This window comes from Rhodotorula graminis (assembly GCF_001329695.1).
Source record: "Rhodotorula graminis WP1 unplaced genomic scaffold RHOBAscaffold_6, whole genome shotgun sequence".
Taxonomy (NCBI): domain Eukaryota; kingdom Fungi; phylum Basidiomycota; class Microbotryomycetes; order Sporidiobolales; family Sporidiobolaceae; genus Rhodotorula; species Rhodotorula graminis.
In genome coordinates, this window is record NW_017264933.1 from 1,126,089 (window position 1) to 1,145,716 (window position 19,628).

General features: G+C 68.3%; 4 protein-coding genes and 2 non-coding genes across 6 annotated transcripts; 5 read left to right on the forward strand and 1 right to left on the reverse strand.

The window, feature by feature from the left end:
* Positions 1 to 226: 226 nt before the first annotated feature.
* On the forward strand, positions 227 to 2,542 carry RHOBADRAFT_53460 (uncharacterized protein; the record flags this gene model as incomplete). Its single annotated transcript, XM_018416844.1, has 8 exons — positions 227 to 376; positions 444 to 561; positions 630 to 721; positions 786 to 1,506; positions 1,574 to 1,633; positions 1,721 to 2,027; positions 2,099 to 2,232; positions 2,330 to 2,542. The coding sequence occupies 8 exons, from the start codon at positions 227 to 229 to the stop codon at positions 2,443 to 2,445; spliced, it is 1,698 nt and encodes a 565-aa protein (XP_018271537.1). The 3' UTR covers positions 2,446 to 2,542.
* Positions 2,543 to 2,776: 234 nt separating this feature from the next.
* Positions 2,777 to 6,482, forward strand: RHOBADRAFT_53461 (uncharacterized protein; the record flags this gene model as incomplete). Its single annotated transcript, XM_018416845.1, has 8 exons — positions 2,777 to 3,537; positions 3,645 to 3,975; positions 4,039 to 5,624; positions 5,685 to 5,715; positions 5,774 to 5,902; positions 5,970 to 6,060; positions 6,124 to 6,209; positions 6,282 to 6,482. The coding sequence occupies 8 exons, from the start codon at positions 2,777 to 2,779 to the stop codon at positions 6,324 to 6,326; spliced, it is 3,060 nt and encodes a 1,019-aa protein (XP_018271538.1). The 3' UTR covers positions 6,327 to 6,482.
* An 866-nt stretch (positions 6,483 to 7,348) lies between these two features.
* Positions 7,349 to 7,451, reverse strand: RHOBADRAFT_t50. The gene has a single exon. It is a non-coding gene; the product is annotated as a tRNA-Ser (tRNA).
* A 1,382-nt stretch (positions 7,452 to 8,833) lies between these two features.
* On the forward strand, positions 8,834 to 10,594 carry RHOBADRAFT_48451 (uncharacterized protein; the record flags this gene model as incomplete). Its single annotated transcript, XM_018415140.1, has 4 exons — positions 8,834 to 8,861; positions 9,602 to 9,834; positions 9,905 to 10,198; positions 10,270 to 10,594. The coding sequence occupies 4 exons, from the start codon at positions 8,834 to 8,836 to the stop codon at positions 10,567 to 10,569; spliced, it is 855 nt and encodes a 284-aa protein (XP_018271539.1). The 3' UTR covers positions 10,570 to 10,594.
* Positions 10,595 to 11,477: 883 nt separating this feature from the next.
* Positions 11,478 to 11,580, forward strand: RHOBADRAFT_t49. Its single transcript has one exon. It is a non-coding gene; the product is annotated as a tRNA-Ser (tRNA).
* A 1,740-nt stretch (positions 11,581 to 13,320) lies between these two features.
* RHOBADRAFT_53463 (uncharacterized protein) lies at positions 13,321 to 19,408 on the forward strand (the record flags this gene model as incomplete). Its single annotated transcript, XM_018416846.1, has 10 exons — positions 13,321 to 13,411; positions 13,477 to 14,062; positions 14,123 to 14,450; positions 14,519 to 14,725; positions 15,341 to 15,456; positions 15,673 to 16,990; positions 17,056 to 17,542; positions 17,620 to 18,018; positions 18,105 to 18,288; positions 18,359 to 19,408. 10 exons carry the CDS (start codon positions 13,321 to 13,323, stop codon positions 18,798 to 18,800), a joined length of 4,158 nt encoding a protein of 1,385 aa, XP_018271540.1. The 3' UTR covers positions 18,801 to 19,408.
* Between the last annotated feature and the right edge of the window lie 220 nt (positions 19,409 to 19,628).

Below are 19,628 nucleotides of genomic sequence, written 5' to 3' on the forward strand. Positions count from 1 at the left end.
CGCCGAAGCCGCTCACCTCGGGCACGCCTTGCCACTGCTCTCGCTGAGCGGCATATACGGCCTCGAGCCAGCCCCGGCGCATCTCGCCCTCTCCCCCTCCCACCCCTCCTCGCTCGGCTCGCCGCCCACTCGACGGCTCCGCCTCGCCCTCGCACGCCCAGAGCAGCTCGCCCACCCTCGCCAGCTAGAGCACAACACGCAGGCAGAGCCTCGCCGCCTGCCGACCATGCTCGACTGCCAGCTCGAGAACGAGGGCAACCCCGACGCCCGCCGCAACAGGGAGCGCATGCGCATAAAGGGCTTCCGCGAGCACATGGAGATCCAGCGCGTAAAGCAGCTCGACAAGCAGGGACCCGACAGCTGGTTCGTCCGCAAGGTGCGCTCCCCCTTCCTCCCACCACCCGCCGAGCCCACCTGACTCTTGTCCTCGCCCCTGGTCGCAGTTCGCCGTCGGCATCGTCGCCGCCGTCTTTGCCTACTCGTACTACGTCTACGTCGTCCGCCTGTGCATCCCGATGGTCCGCATGGACGACTCGCGCCTCGGGGCGAGGGCTCAAGGTCGTACGTCCACCTCCCACCTCCTCCCTCTTTCCTCTCCTCGGCAGCTCTGACCTTGCCCTTGCGCCCAGTCGCCTATCTCGTCATCTACCACTTCCTCTTTGTCATGTTCGTCTGGTCCTACGTCGTCGCCGTCTACACCCAGCCGGGTTACGCGCGAGATGTCCGTCCGCCTCTTTCGTTCCTCTCGCCGGACTCGCCGGCTGACACGCCTCGCGCCCTTGCAGTTTGTCCCCAAGACCGGCCCGCCTCAAGCCGAAGAGCGCTACATCGACGTCGTCGCCGGTCAGCCGTTCGAGCAGCAGCAGTCGGAGGACCGCACCTTCCACCACGCTCGGCGAGGGCGGCGCGAGTCGGTTGAGGGGGACAGTGCGGCGGGCATGGACGAGCGCGAGAGCGTGCAGGAGGGGACCGAGACGGACACGATTGAGATGCGCGAGCGCAGGCGGCGCTCGCTCGCGCCGAGCGCCGCCGACGAGGAGGACCGGCTCGCCCAGGAGGACGGCGGCACGGCGGCGCTCGGGCCCGACATCGCGTCGGCCATCCTCCAGGGCACACGGCCGCCCTCCCTCAACGCCGCCGTGCCGCCTCTCGACCAGGACGAGCGTGACCGCTGCCAGTCGACCGCCTCCACGACGCTCGGCCCGTCCTCGGACCGCTCGGCCCTCGCCTCCCCGCCCAAGGCGCACCTCCGCGCCCGCACCCCTACCCGTCCCGAATCTTCGCCCGACGGCGCTCTACCTCGACCCTCTCGCTCGTCCGGCGCGCCCTCGTACCTCGCCTTTCCCGAGCCGCCCGACGACTACGAGCCGCCCAAGCGTTTGCCCGTCGAGCGCATCCCGCGCAACGCGCCCGTCTTGACCGAGCAGTACCGGTACGACGCGCGAGAGGGCCTCGTCCGGCCGTACCGCAGCCACCGGTGCAGGCACTGTGCGGCCGTCGTCCTCAGTGCGTTCGAGCCTCTTCTTCTTTTTCTGTCGAGGTTCCTCGACCTGACGCCCTCGCTCGCCTGCAGAGATGGACCATCACTGCCCTTGGGTCGGCACCTGCGTCGGCGCGCACAACTACAAGTACTGTGAGCCCGTCCCTCGTCCCTCGTCTCGCGAGCCCCCGCCTTTGCGTCCTCTGACTCGTTCCCCGTCGCCCGCACCGCCCGCCACAGTCTACAACTTCCTCCAGTACTCGTCAACTTACACCCTCTTTGTGTGGCTCACGCTCGTCATCGCGCAAACCCTCCCGCTCGGCACCTTCTCGCCCTCGACCGGCCGGCCGTACCCGGGCGTCGACGGGCAGCAGGTCGCCATCATCGCGCTCGCGTTCCTCTTCTGGCTCTTCACGTTCGCCCTCTTTGCCGCACACACTCGCCTCGTCCTGCGCAACATGACGACGATCGAGGAGATCGGCATGAACCGCACCAAGCAGCGCGAGCGGGCGGCGCTCAACCAGCACTACGGCTTCTGGCAGTTCAGGTGCGTCCTCTCTCTCTCTCGTCCGTCTCATTCTCGTACTCTTGACACTGACGAACACCGTGTGCGCGCAGGGCAAAGAGGGCCAACCGGCGCGAGTGGGACAAGCAGTGGGGGAACATCGCGACCGAGGGCAACCTGTGGTGGCTCGGGTCCAAGCGCGCCAACTGGGAGATGGTCATGGGGATGCACAAGCTCGGGTGGTTCTGTGCGTCGCCCGTTCCTCCCTCTCTCGTCCGTCGGCGCCGCCGTCGGGCAGCCCTCGCTCGGTCGAGCGACACTGACTCACCCTCCTCGCCTCGCAGTGCCCATCTCGGCGAAGCCTCGCGGCGACGATGGGCTGAGCTACGTGCCCAACCCGCGATTCAGCGACAAGGGCGAGTGGAGGATGCGGCGCGAGTGGCCCAAGGAGTTGCAGTGAGCGGGTCGTTGCAGCTCTCCCTATCCTCACAGAGACTCTCGCCTTCCTTTTTGTTGTCCTTCTACTCGCACCTGCAACACATCCTGCTGCTTCGCAACCGAGCGGCGAGAGAGAGAGTGGCTGTGGTCGGTGCCGAGGCTGGTCGTCTGGTTCGCCTCGAGGCTCTTGCTCGTCACTCGCTGTGCCTCGCCCAGATCGCCTGCTGCGATCGAGTGCGCGCACCAGCTCTGCAGCTACAGCAAGCAGCAGCGCACCCGCACGCCGTCTCACGAGCAGGCGTCGAGCCCGCTCATCGTCCCCTGCGAGCAACGGCGCGTCCTTCGACGGCAGCATGTCGACGCCCGTCGCACGCTCGGTCCTGACCGAGCCAGGTCCACTCGGTCCCGCCCCCGACACCGCCACCGACCCCCAAGACGCCTCCCTCGCCCCCCTCTCCTCGTCCCCCCACTCGCCGCCGTCCGCTTCCTCCGGCCCGCTCTCGTTCAAGCGCCGCGCCGCCCAGGCGCGCTCGGGGCGCGACAAGAGCTCGCGCGGCGGTATCCTCGGCAGCATCCTGTCGCGGTCCAACGACGACGACGACCAGCACGACATGGTGCCCAACCCGCCGACCCTTCGACGACCCGACGCGCCCTCGCACATCGCGCTCCCGCCTGGCTCGCACGTCGGCGAGTCGGCGGCGTACCGTCGAACAGGAGCGAGCGACGAGGAGGACGACGACGAGCTGTCGCCGGGAGCGGGAGGCGCGCTCGGCGGCAAAGGCTGGAGGCGACGGCTCCCGAGTGCGGCGGCGCAGCGACGCATGCTCTCGGCGAGCGCAGGAGCGGCAGGAGGAGGTGCAGGGCCGAGGTCGCGCCGCTCGACGGGCGCGAGCGCGTTCCTGTCGCCGTCCAAGGAGCCCGGCATGCTGTCGCCGACCTACTCGCCGAGCGCGAGAGGCGGCGACGGCGGCGGCGGTGCAGGAGACGGCGCGTTCCCGGGCGATGCCGGTCCCATCGTCGTCACGCCGCTGCCCAAGATCCCGATCTTCGTCCTCAGCATCTGCATGCTCGGCGAGTTCCTCTCGGCGTCCGTGTGCTCGCCGTTCCTCTTCTTGTGCGTCCTCCTCCTCCTTCCTCCTCCCTTCCCCTCCCTCTCTATGATTCATCGGGCGCACAGAGCCTCGACGAGCAGGACTAACGCCCACCGCTTCTTCCTCGCAGCATGGTCGAGAGCTTTGGCGTCGGCGAGAACGGCGGCGGCGAGTCGGCCGTCAGCCTGTGGACCGGCGTCGTCGCGGCCGTCTTCTTCCTGTCGCAGTTCCTCACCGCCATGATCTGGGTCTCGGTCGCCGACAAGCACGGCCGGCGCGCCGTCCTGTGCGCGTCGCTCCTCGGCAACGGCCTGACCGTCATGGCGTTCGGCACGTCGAGGAACCTCGGCACGGCCATCTGCACTCGTCTCGCGATGGGCTTGTTCAACGGCGCCGTCGGCGTCGCCAGGAGTGCCGTGCAAGACGTCACGGACGAGTCGAATCGGTCGACCGCCTACACCGTGAGCTCCCCTCGTGCTCCCTCCTCTCCTCTCATCAGTGTACTGACCGTGTCTCCCAAACAGATCCTCGGTCTCTTGTGGGGCATGGGCGGCATCGTCGGCTCGGTCCTCGGCGGCACCCTCGAGCACCCGGTCGAGAAGTACCCGCGCTACTTTGGCGACTCGCACCTGTTCGCCGAGTACCCGTACCTCCTGCCGTGCATGGTCGCCGGCTCGGTCACGCTCTTTGGCGGCGTCATCTCGCTCGGCCTGAACCGCGACGGCGGGCAGCGCGAGGGCGGCATCCACCTCCCGACCGAGAAGGACGTCGAGGTCGCAGCCGGCACCCTCGCCCGCATCAAGGACTGGTTCCTCGCCCGCACCTCGTCCCTCCTCGCTCGACTGCCACGTCGTCCCCCTATCCACCTCGCGCACAGCTCGGGCGCAGTGTCGCTCCACCCTTCCTCGGCCGACGTCCCTCCTCTCCCTTCCCCCGCCGAGTCGCCCGAAATCACCGACGACGCAGGCCGAGGCCGCGAGCCCTCTCGCCACCAAGGGTCGGCCTACGGCTACGCGAGCAGCCGGCGAGCGAGCCAGGTCAACTTTGAGCGCGACTCGGGCCTGCGCATCCCGTCGATGCGCCGGCGAGGGTTCCGCTCGACCTCGATGGCGACGACGAGCCGGTACGACGCCGACAGCGAGGTGCCGCACTCGTTCGCCGAGCGGCTCCTGCTCGCGCAGAACCAGGCCGTCTTCTCGCTCAGCGACGTCTTCCTCGCCAAGGCGGCCGCCGATGACGACTTCCACGCGGTCGAGTACGACGGGTCCGTCTTTGAGCGCGACGACGACGAGGAGTCGCGCATCGAGGGCGTCGACCACGACGGCGCCAACTCGGAGTACGAGGGCGTCGGGTTCGGCACGGCGCCGCCGTCGATGGACGACCTGCGAGGCGAGGCGGCGCGGCAGGCGGCGCAGGCGCCCGTGCCTCCTTTCGCCCGCCCCGGCTCGCCGTCGCACTCGCTCGCGCCGCAGCAGCAGCCACGTGCGCCTAGGCGCGGCACCCTCCTGTCGCCGACCCGGGACCGCATCGTCTCGCACGCGACCAACCCGTCCCGCCAGCGTCGCGTCTCGACCTCGTCCTCGGCCCGGCCCATGTCGATCTACGACAACTCGGGCCTCGCGCCCGAGACGATCGCGTCGGCGGCGGGTCAGCTCGTCGCGCAGCATCAGCAGCAGCTCTCGGCGCCGACGACGCCGGACGAGTCGCGGTTCTCGCCCATGGCCGCCATCCCCGAGACGAGGGCGGCGAGCATCATCGAGCACGGCGCGTCAGACGACGACGCCTCGACCGTCATCGACTATGGCGGCGCCGGTGTCGGCGGCGGCCCGAGCGCTGCTGCGGGCGACGTCGGCTCGGGCGCCAACTCGGTCGTGTGGCAGCTGCCGCTCGCCATGATCGCCCAGTACCTGTGCGTCGGCATGCACGGCACGGCGTGCGACCAGATGTTCACGTCCTTCCTCGTCACGCCCATCGCGAGCGGCGGCCTCGGACTGTCGGCCGACCACTACGCCGCCCTCGTCGCCACCATGTTCTTCTTCTCCCTCATCTGGCAATTCCGCTTCTACAGCGCCGTCGGCCCGCCCAACGGCTCGCTGAGCCACCTCTCGATGTGCGTCCCTGTCCGCTTCCTCTCGCCCTGGAGGACTGTCCTGACGGCCCCCTCCTTCAGGTTCCGCCTCGGCTTGATCCTCTACGTGCCGGTGCGTTCCTCCCTGTCCTCTCTCTGCGATACAGCACTGACCCTCGAGCGTCCCGCAGGTGTACCTCCTCTTTCCTGAGCTGCGCGGCCTCGTCGGCGACGGCGACAAGGTCGGCCTCGTCATGCTCGGAATGATCGTCCTGTCGGCCATCCGCTACCTCGCCAACGCGTGCGCCTATACTGCGGTAGTGCGTCGGCCTCCTTCGCGCTCGTCCTCGCCGAGATGTGCGCCTGACAGCCCTCGAACCCTCGCAGATGGTCCTCATCAACGTCATGACGCCGCCGGAGCTCGTCCCGCTCGCCAACGGTCTCGCCCAGTCGTGCATCTCGCTCGCGCGCTTCATCGGTGCGTCCAGACTCTCTTTGCCCGGCTCAGACTGGGCCTCCTGACCTTCTCGTTCCCCGGCAGGTCCGCTTCTCGGAGGATCCGTCTTTGCCGCCTCGATCGCCGACCCGGCCAATGCCCACCCTTCCGCAGGCTTCCACCTCATTGCCGTGCGTCGGCCTCATCCTCTCTCGCCTCCCTTGACGAGGTCAGACACTCACGAGCGCTCGACTCGCCCGCAGGCCTTGTGCTTCTTCGGCTTTGTTCTCAGCTGGCGCATCAAGTAGACGGCGCACGCGCCCTTTCCTCTCCTCACTCGTACACGTATCTGTCTCTTGTTGCTCCCTACTCCCCCTCCTCGTAATAGCATCCCCTCTTTCTCGCGCCGTCGAGCCCTTTCCGTGACAGCCCGGCATTTGCAACTTCTGCATGTCTACCAGATCTACCTTTCCACGCGTGCAGGGCGGGCAGGTCGTCGCAGGCAGTCGCAGCCTGTCGAGAGCCGGGACTGAGGGCGACGTTGGGCGTGCAGCGAGCGAGCGAGGGAATCGCTGGCTCGAGAAAGTGGCGCGGGCCGCACATTCCCTTCGCACCGGCGTTGTGCTCGTTCCTGTCGCATGAGGTCCTCGACTCGAGGCGGAGAGAGTGCTACTGAACAGGTCTGTGCCGCAGCCGACGCGATCCAGTGGCAGGAGAGAGAGACAGAGAGCTGCGCTCGGCCGCTTTCGACTTGAGAAGGCCCGCTCGGACCTTTGTTGCAGCTGCGTTCATAGTGCGCTCTGCCTGCCGAGTGCGCCAGTGTTTCGATCCATCGATAGAAACGTCGTTGGGCAGGAGAAACACCAGAAGGGGGAGAGCTGAGGACGACCAACGCTTTCCTTCCGACCTTCTCAACTCGAGTTGCCAGCTGCGAGGCCTCCAGCACGGCGGCCCGGGCGCGCCCGAGGGCGACGAAGTGACCGTGCCGTCGCGCTCAATAGACCTGTCGAGCTCTCGTGCTCAGAGAGAGAAGAGGGGAAGCTGGCGTCGAGAGAGTCTGGCTTTCGCGGACGGACCGTCGCCCTGGTCGGCCGCTCTGCTTCAGTCGGCGGGCGCGACGTCTTGCAACGTCAAAAGGCGTCGCTCTGCAGCAAAGGAAGCCATCAGCAGGGTACGGCGAGGCAAGGGAGCTGGCCTTCAAGGATGCCACCTCTGGACGGACGGACCGTCGCCGGACCGACCGCGGACTTTCCGGTCGACCTTCTACGGGTCGTAGGCGGCAAAAGAGGACACCACAGGGTATCGGGGGACCGCTACGGGGCAAAAGAAGAGGTACGACAGGGATTTGAACCCTGGAGCCCGAGGGGCAGTGGCAGACAACAGAGGCAAGCTCTCGTAGTAAACCGCCGGAATAACCACTATCCGACCGTACCGAATTGACTATCCGTCCATTTCTGAAGCGAGGCCGGGTAGCAAGCGGACACACCCCGTACAAGCGTTTGCGGGGTCCGTGCGTCGTTCGTAGCTCTCGCAGCGTCTTCTCGTACGTGTGCGACCAGACCTCGGTCGAAAGCGGCGCACTTTGTCGTGCTAGGCGTGTTTGAGGGTTACCGGCGAAGCTGGACCACGTAACGCTCTGCGCGCCGACCAGGACTCCTCCTTTCGAGCTGCGAGCACCGCAACCCTCTCCCGACCTCGAGTCGCTCGTGCTCTCCTGCTCCCGCACGGCACCTATGTAGCCATTGCGGTAGACAGGTCACTGCTAGAAGGGCCGCGGCAGGCAAAACACGCTTGTCACCTCCGCTGCGAGAGCGGGTCTGTGCGTCGCGTCGTCCGTGGCTCAGGGTGAGAGCTGTTCTAGCTCCTTGCAGTGCCCCGAGTTCTCGCTCGAGTGGCTCGACTCGAGCTCAGTACAGTGCTCGACAGGTCTGCTTACGACTGAGAGAAAAAGAGTAGCAATTGAGAGACGTCCGTTTCTGCAACTCGAGGTCGCTCCTTTCCCAGCCTCGACAACCTCGTCCAGGGGCAAGCGAGGCTGATGCTCGGGAGCTTCGTTCGAGCCCGGCTGTACGCTCACGACGATCCTCGACGTGGAAGACCTCGACCGTCGCCCGCCTGCTCGTCTTCTCTCGCGCGCGCGCTCGAACCCCTCCTCCTCTTGCGCGAGCGCCATTCCTCGACCTCGACCTCGAGCGACCTGCTTGTCTGCAGACCCTGCTCGCAGGCTCTCGCTCTCGAGTGCCTCTCGCGGCCGCTCGAACGGCTGGTCGGCGACTTTCCTCGCGCTCTTCCCGAGTCGCTCACCGTCTCGCTGAACTCTGCCTTGTACCTCGTCGGGCCATGGCGTCCTCGCCGCTTCTCCTCGCTTCTTTCTGCACGTGCTCGATACTCGAACGAGCGCAGGCGAGGACGTGCGCCGAGACTCTCTCTCGCGCCCGGCTCGACCGAATCTCTCTCTCTCTCTCGAACTCGAGCCTGGAGGCGACCGGAGGAGCATCTCGCACTGTAGGCGAAACGCTGACTAGGGAAACGCGCTCGATTGCACCGCAGAGACATACTCGTCCGATCTACCGCAAGCTGAAGCGCCCGAATCGTCTGAATCGAGAGACAGCGTTCCGTTCGAGAGAGGGTGCGCAGGATCCCCTTCTCGGTGGCAGAGACGCGAGCGCAGCTATGCGAGCGGCTCATCGAGGTGCGCCCGCTGCTCAGAAGCACGAGTAGGCGGGCGCAGCCTCGTCAGACCCGGCCTCAGCAGCTTGGCTCGTGCGGCCGCCGGGGCGAGCGACAGCACCGTGGCGGGCGGCTTGGTCGCTCCATGACCCGCCAGGCCATACAGGAAGCAGGTCGGCGACGACTGACGCCATCAGGGAGGACGGGAAAGGTGCGAGGGGGAAGGTTGGAGAGCCGAGAAGGAGGAGCTGCCGTCGCGGGCGCACACGACCTGCTGTGCGAGACCAAGAGGGTCAACGCGGCACACATCGAGGAGCACAGACCGAGGTGCAGGTAGTGGCATGGCGCAGAGGAGCAAGCGGGACGGACCAGGAGCTGAACGTGCCCGCTCGAGGTCGAGAGCCGTCCTGCGCCGCCCGACACGCCCGCCCGACCGTCGTACGCGACCGCTCCACCTGCGGGAGGATCATGTCAGTACATTGTTGCACGATCGGGGGCTCGCGCGAAGGCAACGAGTGCATGGCAAGAGGTGGAGAGGGTCGGAATGAGGAGAAGGAGAGGACGAAGGCGCACCGTTGTGTGCTTGCCGCAAAGCCCGGGCACCGTGTCGCAAGCGCACCCCGAGTCTCCCTGATCCATCGACGAAGGCGTGCACGCGCTCGACCGGCGTCGGCCCGCGTCGAGGCGGTCGGTCGAGCGACGAAAGCGGCGAGGCGACGAAGCGGGGAGATTGCTGCACACACCAGCCTCGCCATGCTCCGATCAGCAGCCAGGACAGCACACAAGCACTGCAGCTTGCCAGCAGCAGCGCTCCCGCGGCCTCGAGCGCGCGCGCCGGTCGTCTCGACCTCCGCCTCCTTCTCCTCGTCAGCTCATCAGCGACTCGCACCCACCTCGACCGCAACCTCCCTAGCCGGCTCGAGCAGCACCAACACCATCTCGCAGGCCGAGATCGACCATTTCTCGGCCCTCGCCGCCAACTGGTGGGACCCGACCGGCGAGTTCGGCCTCCTGCACCGCATGAACCCGGCCCGCATCGACTTCCTCCGCGACGAGCTCCTCCGGGTCGACGAGCTTGACGGCGCACAGTGGCTCGACGGTCGCCAGGTCCTCGATGTCGGCTGTGGCGGCGGCATCTTTGCCGAGGTGCGCCCGCCCGCTTCTCCTTCCCCTCCCTCCTCCTCGCCCGCCGAGCTGACCCTACCCTCGCACGCAGTCCCTCACTCGCCTCGGCGCCGACACGACAGCCATCGACGCAGCCGGCCAGAACATCAAGATGGCCCAGACCCACGCCGCTCTCGACCCGTCCCTCCACGTCCTCAATTCGCCCATCCCCTCTCGCTCCTCTCGCTCCACTTCGTCGCCGCGCAACACGCTCGAGTACCGGCATTGTGCCGCCGAGGACCTGGTGCGCGAGGGCAAGCAGTTTGACGTCGTGTGCGCGATGGAGGTCGTCGAGCACGTCGAGGACCCGCGAGGCTTCCTCGAGTGCCTCATGCAGCTCACCAAGGTGCGCACACTCTCGCCCTCTCTCTCGCGCCGTCTACTTGTTTCTCACTGACGCTCGTGCGCCGCCTGCAGCCCGGCGGACACCTCCTCCTCTCGACCATCTCGCGCACCCCTCTCGCTCGCCTCCTCACCATCACGCTCGCCGAGGACGTCCTCCGCCTCGTCACACCGGGCACCCACACCTACCACAAGTACATCAAGCCGCAGGAGCTCGCCGACTTCTTCGCCGAGAAGGGCTGGGTCGGGTTCGAGACGAGGGGATGCCCTTACGACCCGCTCACGGGCAAGTGGCGACTGCTCGGCCTCGGCGAGGTCGGCGGCATCGGCCAGCTCGTCAACTACTTTGCGAGCGTGCGCAGACCTCTGCAATGAGCATACCGTGCTCGTCGCAGCTCCCGTCTTCAGCGAGAGCTTTGCAGCGCAAGAAGCGCGAGGAAAGTCGCCGACCAGCCGTTCGAGCGGCCGCGAGAGGCACTCGAGAGCGAGAGCCTGCGAGCAGGGTCTGCAGACAAGCAGGTCGCTCGAGGTCGAGGTCGAGGAATGGCGCTCGCGCAAGAGGAGGAGGGGTTCGAGCGCGCGCGCGAGAGAAGACGAGCAGGCGGGCGACGGTCGAGGTCTTCCACGTCGAGGATCGTCGTGAGCGTACAGCCGGGCTCGAACGAAGCTCCCGAGCATCAGCCTCGCTTGCCCCTGGACGAGGTTGTCGAGGCTGGGAAAGGAGCGACCTCGAGTTGCAGAAACGGACGTCTCTCAATTGCTACTCTTTTTCTCTCAGTCGTAAGCAGACCTGTCGAGCACTGTACTGAGCTCGAGTCGAGCCACTCGAGCGAGAACTCGGGGCACTGCAAGGAGCTAGAACAGCTCTCACCCTGAGCCACGGACGACGCGACGCACAGACCCGCTCTCGCAGCGGAGGTGACAAGCGTGTTTTGCCTGCCGCGGCCCTTCTAGCAGTGACCTGTCTACCGCAATGGCTACATAGGTGCCGTGCGGGAGCAGGAGAGCACGAGCGACTCGAGGTCGGGAGAGGGTTGCGGTGCTCGCAGCTCGAAAGGAGGAGTCCTGGTCGGCGCGCAGAGCGTTACGTGGTCCAGCTTCGCCGGTAACCCTCAAACACGCCTAGCACGACAAAGTGCGCCGCTTTCGACCGAGGTCTGGTCGCACACGTACGAGAAGACGCTGCGAGAGCTACGAACGACGCACGGACCCCGCAAACGCTTGTACGGGGTGTGTCCGCTTGCTACCCGGCCTCGCTTCAGAAATGGACGGATAGTCAATTCGGTACGGTCGGATAGTGGTTATTCCGGCGGTTTACTACGAGAGCTTGCCTCTGTTGTCTGCCACTGCCCCTCGGGCTCCAGGGTTCAAATCCCTGTCGTACCTCTTCTTTTGCCCCGTAGCGGTCCCCCGATACCCTGTGGTGTCCTCTTTTGCCGCCTACGACCCGTAGAAGGTCGACCGGAAAGTCCGCGGTCGGTCCGGCGACGGTCCGTCCGTCCAGAGGTGGCATCCTTGAAGGCCAGCTCCCTTGCCTCGCCGTACCCTGCTGATGGCTTCCTTTGCTGCAGAGCGACGCCTTTTGACGTTGCAAGACGTCGCGCCCGCCGACTGAAGCAGAGCGGCCGACCAGGGCGACGGTCCGTCCGCGAAAGCCAGACTCTCTCGACGCCAGCTTCCCCTCTTCTCTCTCTGAGCACGAGAGCTCGACAGGTCTATTGAGCGCGACGGCACGGTCACTTCGTCGCCCTCGGGCGCGCCCGGGCCGCCGTGCTGGAGGCCTCGCAGCTGGCAACTCGAGTTGAGAAGGTCGGAAGGAAAGCGTTGGTCGTCCTCAGCTCTCCCCCTTCTGGTCTTTCTCCTGCTCAACGACGGCTCCATCGACAGGACGAGAGACCGGCGCGCTCGGTGGGCAGAGCACACGACAAAGCGGCTGCGGAAAGGTCCGAGCGTCGGCCTTCTCAAGTCGAAAGCGGCCGTGCGGCAACTCTCTCTCTCTGTCCTGCAACTGGATCGCCTCGGCTGCTACACAGACCTGTCGAGTAGCAATCTCTCGGCCTCGAGTCGAGCCCTTCATGCGACAGAAACGAGCGCGACGCAGGTGCGAGGGAACGTGCGGCCGGCGCCACTTTCTCGAGCAAGAGTTACTCTCGCTCGCTCACTGCTCGCGCCGCGCCGCCCCCAGTCCCGGCTCTCGACAGGCTGCGATTGCTGCGACGGTCGGCCTCGAGCGCACCGAGGGCGCAGGAAGTTCGGCGAGGGCAAAGTGGGCGAGGTCGACTCGACGAGGCCGACGGGCGGCGAGCGAGCTACCCGCGTGCTGCTGGAGGAGATGAGCACCAGAAGAGACAAGTGCGCCTGCGAGAAGGCCAGACGAGCGCACCTCGATGCGTCGCGTGCGTGGCGGCCAACCGGGTCGGCCGCCTTCCTGCGCCTGGACGCTCGCCATACCGCGATCTCTCCAGGGCCGTGGCGCACAGCCGCCGAGCCGCCTCGACTGCTGCCTCGCAGACACGGCGCTGCGAAGCGGTGCACCGACGACTGCGTCGCCAAGCAAAGAAGCTCAGAAAGCGTAAAGCGAGAGCAGGGCCGGCTCGACAAGCGTCGAGGGACGCTCGCCTGCGACTCAGAGGACACCCGAGACAGCCTGTCGTACGACCGCTATCCAGCGACAAGCTGCAGGCCGGCAAGTGCGCCTCGCAACGAGCCCGCAGGAGGATTCGAGCCGACTCGCGCGAGGATGGCGGCGGCGAGCATAGTCGCGGCTGCAAGCATGTTTGCGCGCGTAGGTACGACCAACTTGGTGCGGAGCATGCACAGCTCGAGGGGCGGGTGAAGCGAGAGAAGGCGAGCGACGCGAGCGCGAGATGGGGTCGCTCCTCCCTCGACCTCTGCCACCCGCCGCAGCCCCTCGACAGCTTGGCAGTGCTGCACAGAGACTCGAGAACAAGGTCCACCCACCGCCGTGTCGCTCCCGACCGCCCACAGCGCCACCTCTTTCCACCTCCTCCTCACCTCACTCAACCCCGCGTTCGTCCAGCCCGCTCGACCATGCGGCGCTTTCCGGCCCCTCCCTCGCAAGGAGGCCCATCGACACCCTCCTCGAACCGCTCGGCCGAAGCGCCGATGCAGTACGAGTGGGAGCGGCCGCGCCAGTTCCCGGCATCGCCGTTCGCGACTGCCGCACCAGGCGAGGAGGACGAGCCCGCGAGGAAGCGTGCGTCTACTCTCTCTGGCATACTCTCGGATCGATCCTGATGTGATCTCGCACGCGTACTGCAGGAGCGCACTACGAGGCGATGGACGTCGACACGCCCCCTCGCCCCGCCGTCTCGTTCCCTCCCTCGGCCACTGCCCCCGCCAGCGACACCTTCCGCTTCGCCCCACCCGCACCTCCGTCCCTCAGCGAGGCGCCGCACGAGCCGGCGTTCGACGTCGAGGCGTTCAAGCCCAAAGAGGCGTTCGGCCTCCAGGACGACGAGGGCGAGGGCGACGTGTCGATGGCGGCGGCCGATGCCGACGAGGACGGCGTGCCTGCCGACAAGGAGATGCATCTACCCGTCGCCGTGCTCGGTGAGTCGGGAGCGCGCAGGCGCAAGGGCGGGAGGGGCGCGCGCCGCCGCAGCGTGGACGACTCGGGCGCGAGCGACGACGAGGTCGAGCGGCACGGGCACGAGCACGACGGCGATGGAGGGTTCCTCGGCGTGCTTCAGACCACGGCTGGGAGGCGCAAGGGCGACACGCAGTTCAGCTTCCAGGTGCACCACCACCACGGCGCGGCGGGCCACGCCGTCGGCGGCTACGGCTCGCCCGAGGGGCAGCAGCCAGAGCGGTGGATGCGCAAGAGCACGCCTTACGTCCTACTCGGGTGCGTCCGCCTCTCTCTCGCCCATTGTGGCCTTTCTGACCATGGCTCGTCGCCCCGCAGGTACCTCCAGTTCGGCTCGCTCGCCATCCTCGCCGTCATGGTCCTGTCGCTCCTCGCCCTGTTCCTGTTCACGCTCAAGGGCGACATCGACGCCCGGTTCGCTGCCGCCACGCTCGACCTGCGGCGCGACAACATCGAGTGCGCCAAGAAGTTCATGGAGAACGGGTGCCAGGCGGCGACGAGGTTCCCGGCGCTCGAGCAGAGCTGCAACGAGTGGGAGGAGTGCATGCAGCGCGAGGTCGTCGTGCACGGCAAGGCGCGCATCATCGTCGAGACGATCGCCGACCTCGTCAACAGCTTCTTCGAGGTCGTCAGCTTCAAGACCATGGTGAGCCCGCCTTTCTCGCCTCACTCCTCAGCCCGCGGCCCTGACCGACGCCGCTCACGTGCCCACAGTTCTTCATCCTCATGTCGCTCGCCCTGACCGTGTACGCGTCGACGGCGGCGCTGTCGCTGCTCGCGTCTCGAGCGTCGGCCGCCTCGCGTTCCGCCGCCTCGTCGTCGGCGCCGCAGCACTACGGCGGCTACGGCGCAGCACCTCCTCCTCCTCCGGGCTTTGGGTACGGCATGCCGTACGGCGGCGGCGGACAGGGTGCGCCGTGGGTGGTCGAGAGCGGAGGGTGCGAGCGGGACGAGCGGCAGCTCGGGTTGGGTCCGGGGCCAGCGGGTGCCAGGGACGGGCGCAAGTCGTCGTGAGCCGAGGGTGTCGGTGACATGCAGTGCTAGTCTTTGAGCGAGAACCTGAGCTTGTGCGTCGAGAGCGAGCGCGAGTGAGCAGCTGGTCCGGCTCAGGTGGAGCCGCTCGCGCGAAGTCGACGGCCGCCCACCTGCCCGCGGCTCCCCTCCGCGACCACCGCACCCAGGAGCACCGACTGTCGCCCAGCGCCAGCAGCATCCGCTCACGCACCATCTCGGCCGCGCCTGTACCGCAACAGAGCCGCAGCGTCGATAGCTCGGGGCGAGCTCTCCTCCCCCTCCTCCTCTCGGTGAGCTCCTCTTCCTCTTCGTGCACGCGGTGGGGCAGCAGGGTCGCGGCATCGTGGGAATCAGGCGTGCTCTACGGCCGCATCTGAGCTCGCGGCACTCGCTCAGACGGCGAGTGAGCAGCTGCCTCGTCGGGCCGTGCAAGATCACGGCACCCAGCAGCCACCTGCAGCTGTCCTGGCAAGCTGAGAACGGCGTGCGACTGACACTACTTTCCCCATCGGCTCTGCGCAGACCCTGCACCAGCTCTCGCCGCGCGCCGAGCCCTGTCGACCTCTGCGCCAACAGCTCCAACTCGCTCCGCCGCCCGCCGACCTGCGCCAGCGCTCGTCGCATCCACCAGCGAGCTCGTACGCCGCGCACCTCGCCTCGAAAAGGCTCGACACGGCCTGCCGAGCCCACCTCGTCCCGCACGCTCGTCATCTCGACCTCGCGCCAGCCTCGCCGCCGCCGCTCTGAGCGAGCATTCATCCACCGTGCGTCGCCCTCTCCTCGCGCTCGTCGCGACCTGCGAGCAGGAGCACGAGCTAACTACTTGCCCTCGTACCCCTTGTCCCCCTTCACAGACTTCCTCCACCTTTCCTCCGCCAACCTCGCCTCGTCATGGATTCTCCCCTCTCGGAACCCGACTCGCTCTCGTCCCCCGGGGCCACCACCGAGCCCTTGCCCAACTCTGAACCCGACGACCTTCAACTCTCGTCCTCGCCAGTGCCCACCCGCAGGCGGTCCCGCTCGCGCTCCCTCCACGGGCCAGAGCCACGAGCCGGCGCCGGCGCCGGCGGTGGGGCCGAGAGCGACTCGAGCCTCACCGAGCAGAGCGACAGCGAGGTCGAGCCCTCGGCGCTCGACACGGTCGAGGAGGACGATGACCAGACGGAGGAGGCGGCTGGCGGCGCGGCGAGCGAGCTCGGCGACGACGAGCAGGAGGAGGACGACGAGGACGAGCCGGTCCAGCGCACGCCCCGCGGCAACAAGCGCCCGCGCCCGATCGCGCTCGGCGACGGGGACGAGGACGGCGCCGGCGACGAGTTGAGCCGACCCGCACGAAAGCGCGTCGGCTCGCTCTCGGCCAGCGGCGACGAGCTGTCGCCCGCCGCCTCAAACCACAAGGGCGCCGCCGCCACCGCCAAAACCGCCTCGCCACCATCTTCGGCCAAGCGTGCACGTCCAGTCGAGGGCGGCAGCATCGCCTCGAGCTCGGCCTCGACCGTCGGCGCACCTCCAGCGGCGCCTCGACCTGCGCCCGCCGTCGCCGCCACCGCCACCGCCGACGCAGCGGCCGCCTCGAGCGCCGACTCGCTCTCCGAGCTCGAAGACGACGACGACGTCGAGCCGCAGCCGTCTCGACCGGCGCCGAAGCTCAGCTCCGTCCCCGCTGCGGCATCGGCGTCCGACGCCGACGACGACGACGACGACGCGCCCACCCTGTCTGCCTCGCCCAAGGGCAAGAAGTCGGCGCCTCGACCGCGTGGCGGCGGTCGACCTCGCGGGCTCGGCGCGCGCGGCCGCCCTCGAGCGCTCGCGGGCAAGCCGTCGGCGGCGGCGAGGAGCGAGAGCCCGTTGTCGACGGTCGGGTCGTCAGCGGGCGAGGACAAGGTCGAGGCGGACGCCGAGATGGAGGACGCGCCGCTCGTCGAGAACGGGCTGGCGGCAGCCGGCGAGGGCGGGGCGGCGGGACCGGCGCAGGTCGGCGACGAGGCGGCGGTCAAGGAGCTCGAGGTGGAGGCGAGCGCGGTCGAGGCGCTCGCTGCGGCGGCGGCGGGCGCGAGCACGACGTCGTCTGCCCGGCCGTCAGCGGCAAAGGCGCGGGGCAAGGGCAAGGGCAAGAGCAAGGGCAAGGCGGCGGTCAAGGCGGCGGGTGAGACGATGCGCAGGTCGACCTCGGTGCGTCCTCATTCCCTCTCTCCTCCTCCACGTCGGTGCCTCTACTGACTCGAGCGGCCTTGCAGAGCGAGTCGTCCACCCACGCGCCCAAGCACCTCGGCAACGGCACCTCCCCCTCGAACAGCGCCTTCTCGTCCCTCCCCGCTCTTCCCGCACCTTCGGGCCTCGTCGAGCTCGAGACTGCTCCCGACGCCGTCGCCAACCAGCTCGCCGAGCTCGCCGAAGCAGAAGCCGACGTCGCCGCCGACGCAGCAGCGGCGTCCGCCTCGGGAGCCGCCTCGGCCGCAGCACCTGACGACGCGTCGGCGCCGATGGACGGCGTCGAGCCGAGCGACTCGCAGCTCACGCGCGCCGACGGCCTGGACGAGGACCGCACCGACGCCGTCGTCGAGGAGGTCGAGGAGGAGCAGCGGCCGGTGCCGCCGCCGAGCGCCAAGAAGGGCGCGGTCGGAAAGAAGGGCGGCAAGAAGGGCAAGGGCAAGGAGAAGGCGGCGCCGGCGCATGTCGAGGACGGCGAGGAGGACGAGGCAGTTGAGGGCGAGGAGGAGGAGGGTGCGTCCCCTCATCGCCATCCCCTCGATTCTCCTGCCGCACCCAGACTGACCCTGATCCCTCTCCCGCCGCCGCAGACACGTCGGACGACGCCTTCATGCGCAAGCGCGCCGAGGCGATGGAGGCCCTGACCAAGATCGAGATCTCGTTCGCGCGCCTGCGCGACCTGCTCTACCTCGAGCGCCTCGCCGACGTCGAGAAGGAGCGCCTCGCCATCGAGACGGGCGCCCACCCCGAGCTCGTCCACCTCACGCAGCTCATCGAGCTCCGCCGCAACCGCAAGCTCGAGCTCGCCCGCCTGTGGCTCGACGGCCTCGAGAACGCGTACGGCGTCCAGTTCACCGACCGCGAGCACGCCAACTGGAACAGCTGGCAAGACGATCGCGCACGCGAGCGTACCCGCATGCTCGACGAGGCCAACTCGAAGCGCCGGCGACTTGAGCGGGAGAAGCGCGCGCTCGAACGTCCGAAAGACGGTGCGTCCCGCTCCTTCTCCCCCTCGCCCTGCTTCTCGTGCGCGCGCCTCGTACTGACTCGCCTCACCTGCAGACTCGCTCGCCAGCATGCTCGCCCCTCGACCGCCACCCGTCGTCCCGCTCCACCACCGCCGCCGAGTCGGCTTCGACGCCGACCCGCTCGACGACAACGAGATCGCGTGGTCCCTGCGGCATCCAGACGTCCGTGTCGACGCGAGCGTGCGAGGACTGGACGATGAGGCGATGTACGGCGACCTGGAGCGCATGGGCGTGCGTCCCTACTTTCCCTCGGCCCCACACTCGCTCCTCGGCGGGACCTGACCTTCCTCTCCCTCGACAGCTTCGCGAGCCGATGCGGCATCCTCTCTTCCCGTACGACGCCGTCTACGCCCACGCGAGCGGGCTCGGCGGCCCGACCTACGGCGACTCGCGCGGCTACCCGTACGGCGGCGGCTACGACGGCGCGCCTCACGCCATGCAGCACCAGCACCAGCACCAGGGCTTCCCGACCGCCTTCAGCTCGCTGCCACCGCTGCCCCAGCATCAACGCGTCGAGTCGGGCCCGCCGCGGCCGCCGTCCAACCCTCGACTCGCGCAGGGCTTCCCGGCCGAGCTCGGCGGCGGGCAGCCGGGCTACCCGGCGGCGTCGCGCGCGCACGGCAGCGGCCACTACCCGCAGACGTACGCCGAGATCGAGGCGTGGCAGCAGCAGCAGCAGCAGCAGCAGCAGCACCAGTCGCGCCACGGCGGGTTCGACGACGAGCGGCGACGGCGCACCTTGAGCGCCGGCGGCTCGCTCGGTCCGCCCCGCAGCCACGAGTCGCTCGATGCCATCGCCGCGCACCGCCAGAACGGGTACACGCCGGCCGTGTCGAGCGCTGCCGGGCAGGACGGCGACCCGACCGGCGGGCGCACGACGCCGACGCACGCGAGCGCGGCGGCCAAGGCGCGCTTCACGCTCGACGAGCACATGAACACGCGCTCGCCGAAGGGTCCCGCGAGCGTCAGCTCGGTCGCGTCGTCGACGAGCAAAGCGCCGGCGACGACCGGCGTCGGTGCGGCCGCGGCATCTCCGGCATCGGTCGCCGCCGCCGCCGCCGCCGCGCGCAGCAACCCGCCCGCCTTCATGGCCATCCCGACCATCCCTCCCTTCGACCGCAACCGCCACGAGCAGACGATCCGGGCACGAGCGGCGGCCGCAGCGTCGGGCGGCAACTCGGGCGGGAGCAGTCCGGCGCCGCCCGTCCTTCCTCCGCTCAAGCAGCAGCCGACGCCGACCTCGACGCCGCTGTTCGCGCCTCAGCAGCAGGCCAAGCAGCAGCCGGCGCCGACGCAGGCGCAAGGTCAGGGCTCGTTCTCGGCGTACCCTGTGCCGCAGCGAGCGGCGTGAGCGTCGCCGCAGATACCCCTTGCCTCCCCCTCCCCTTTCCCTGCTCGCCCGCCATAGTTATGGAGCCCCGTTGCTGTAGACGCACTTGTTGTACTGCTGGTTAGCTGGTGGACGACGCTCGGATGCAGTGCACCTCTTTGTCCGAGCCGCGCGAGCCGGCCCTTCTCCACTCTCTTCGCCTTCCTCGCTTCGCGCTCGACGGCCTCTCGTTCTTCGACTT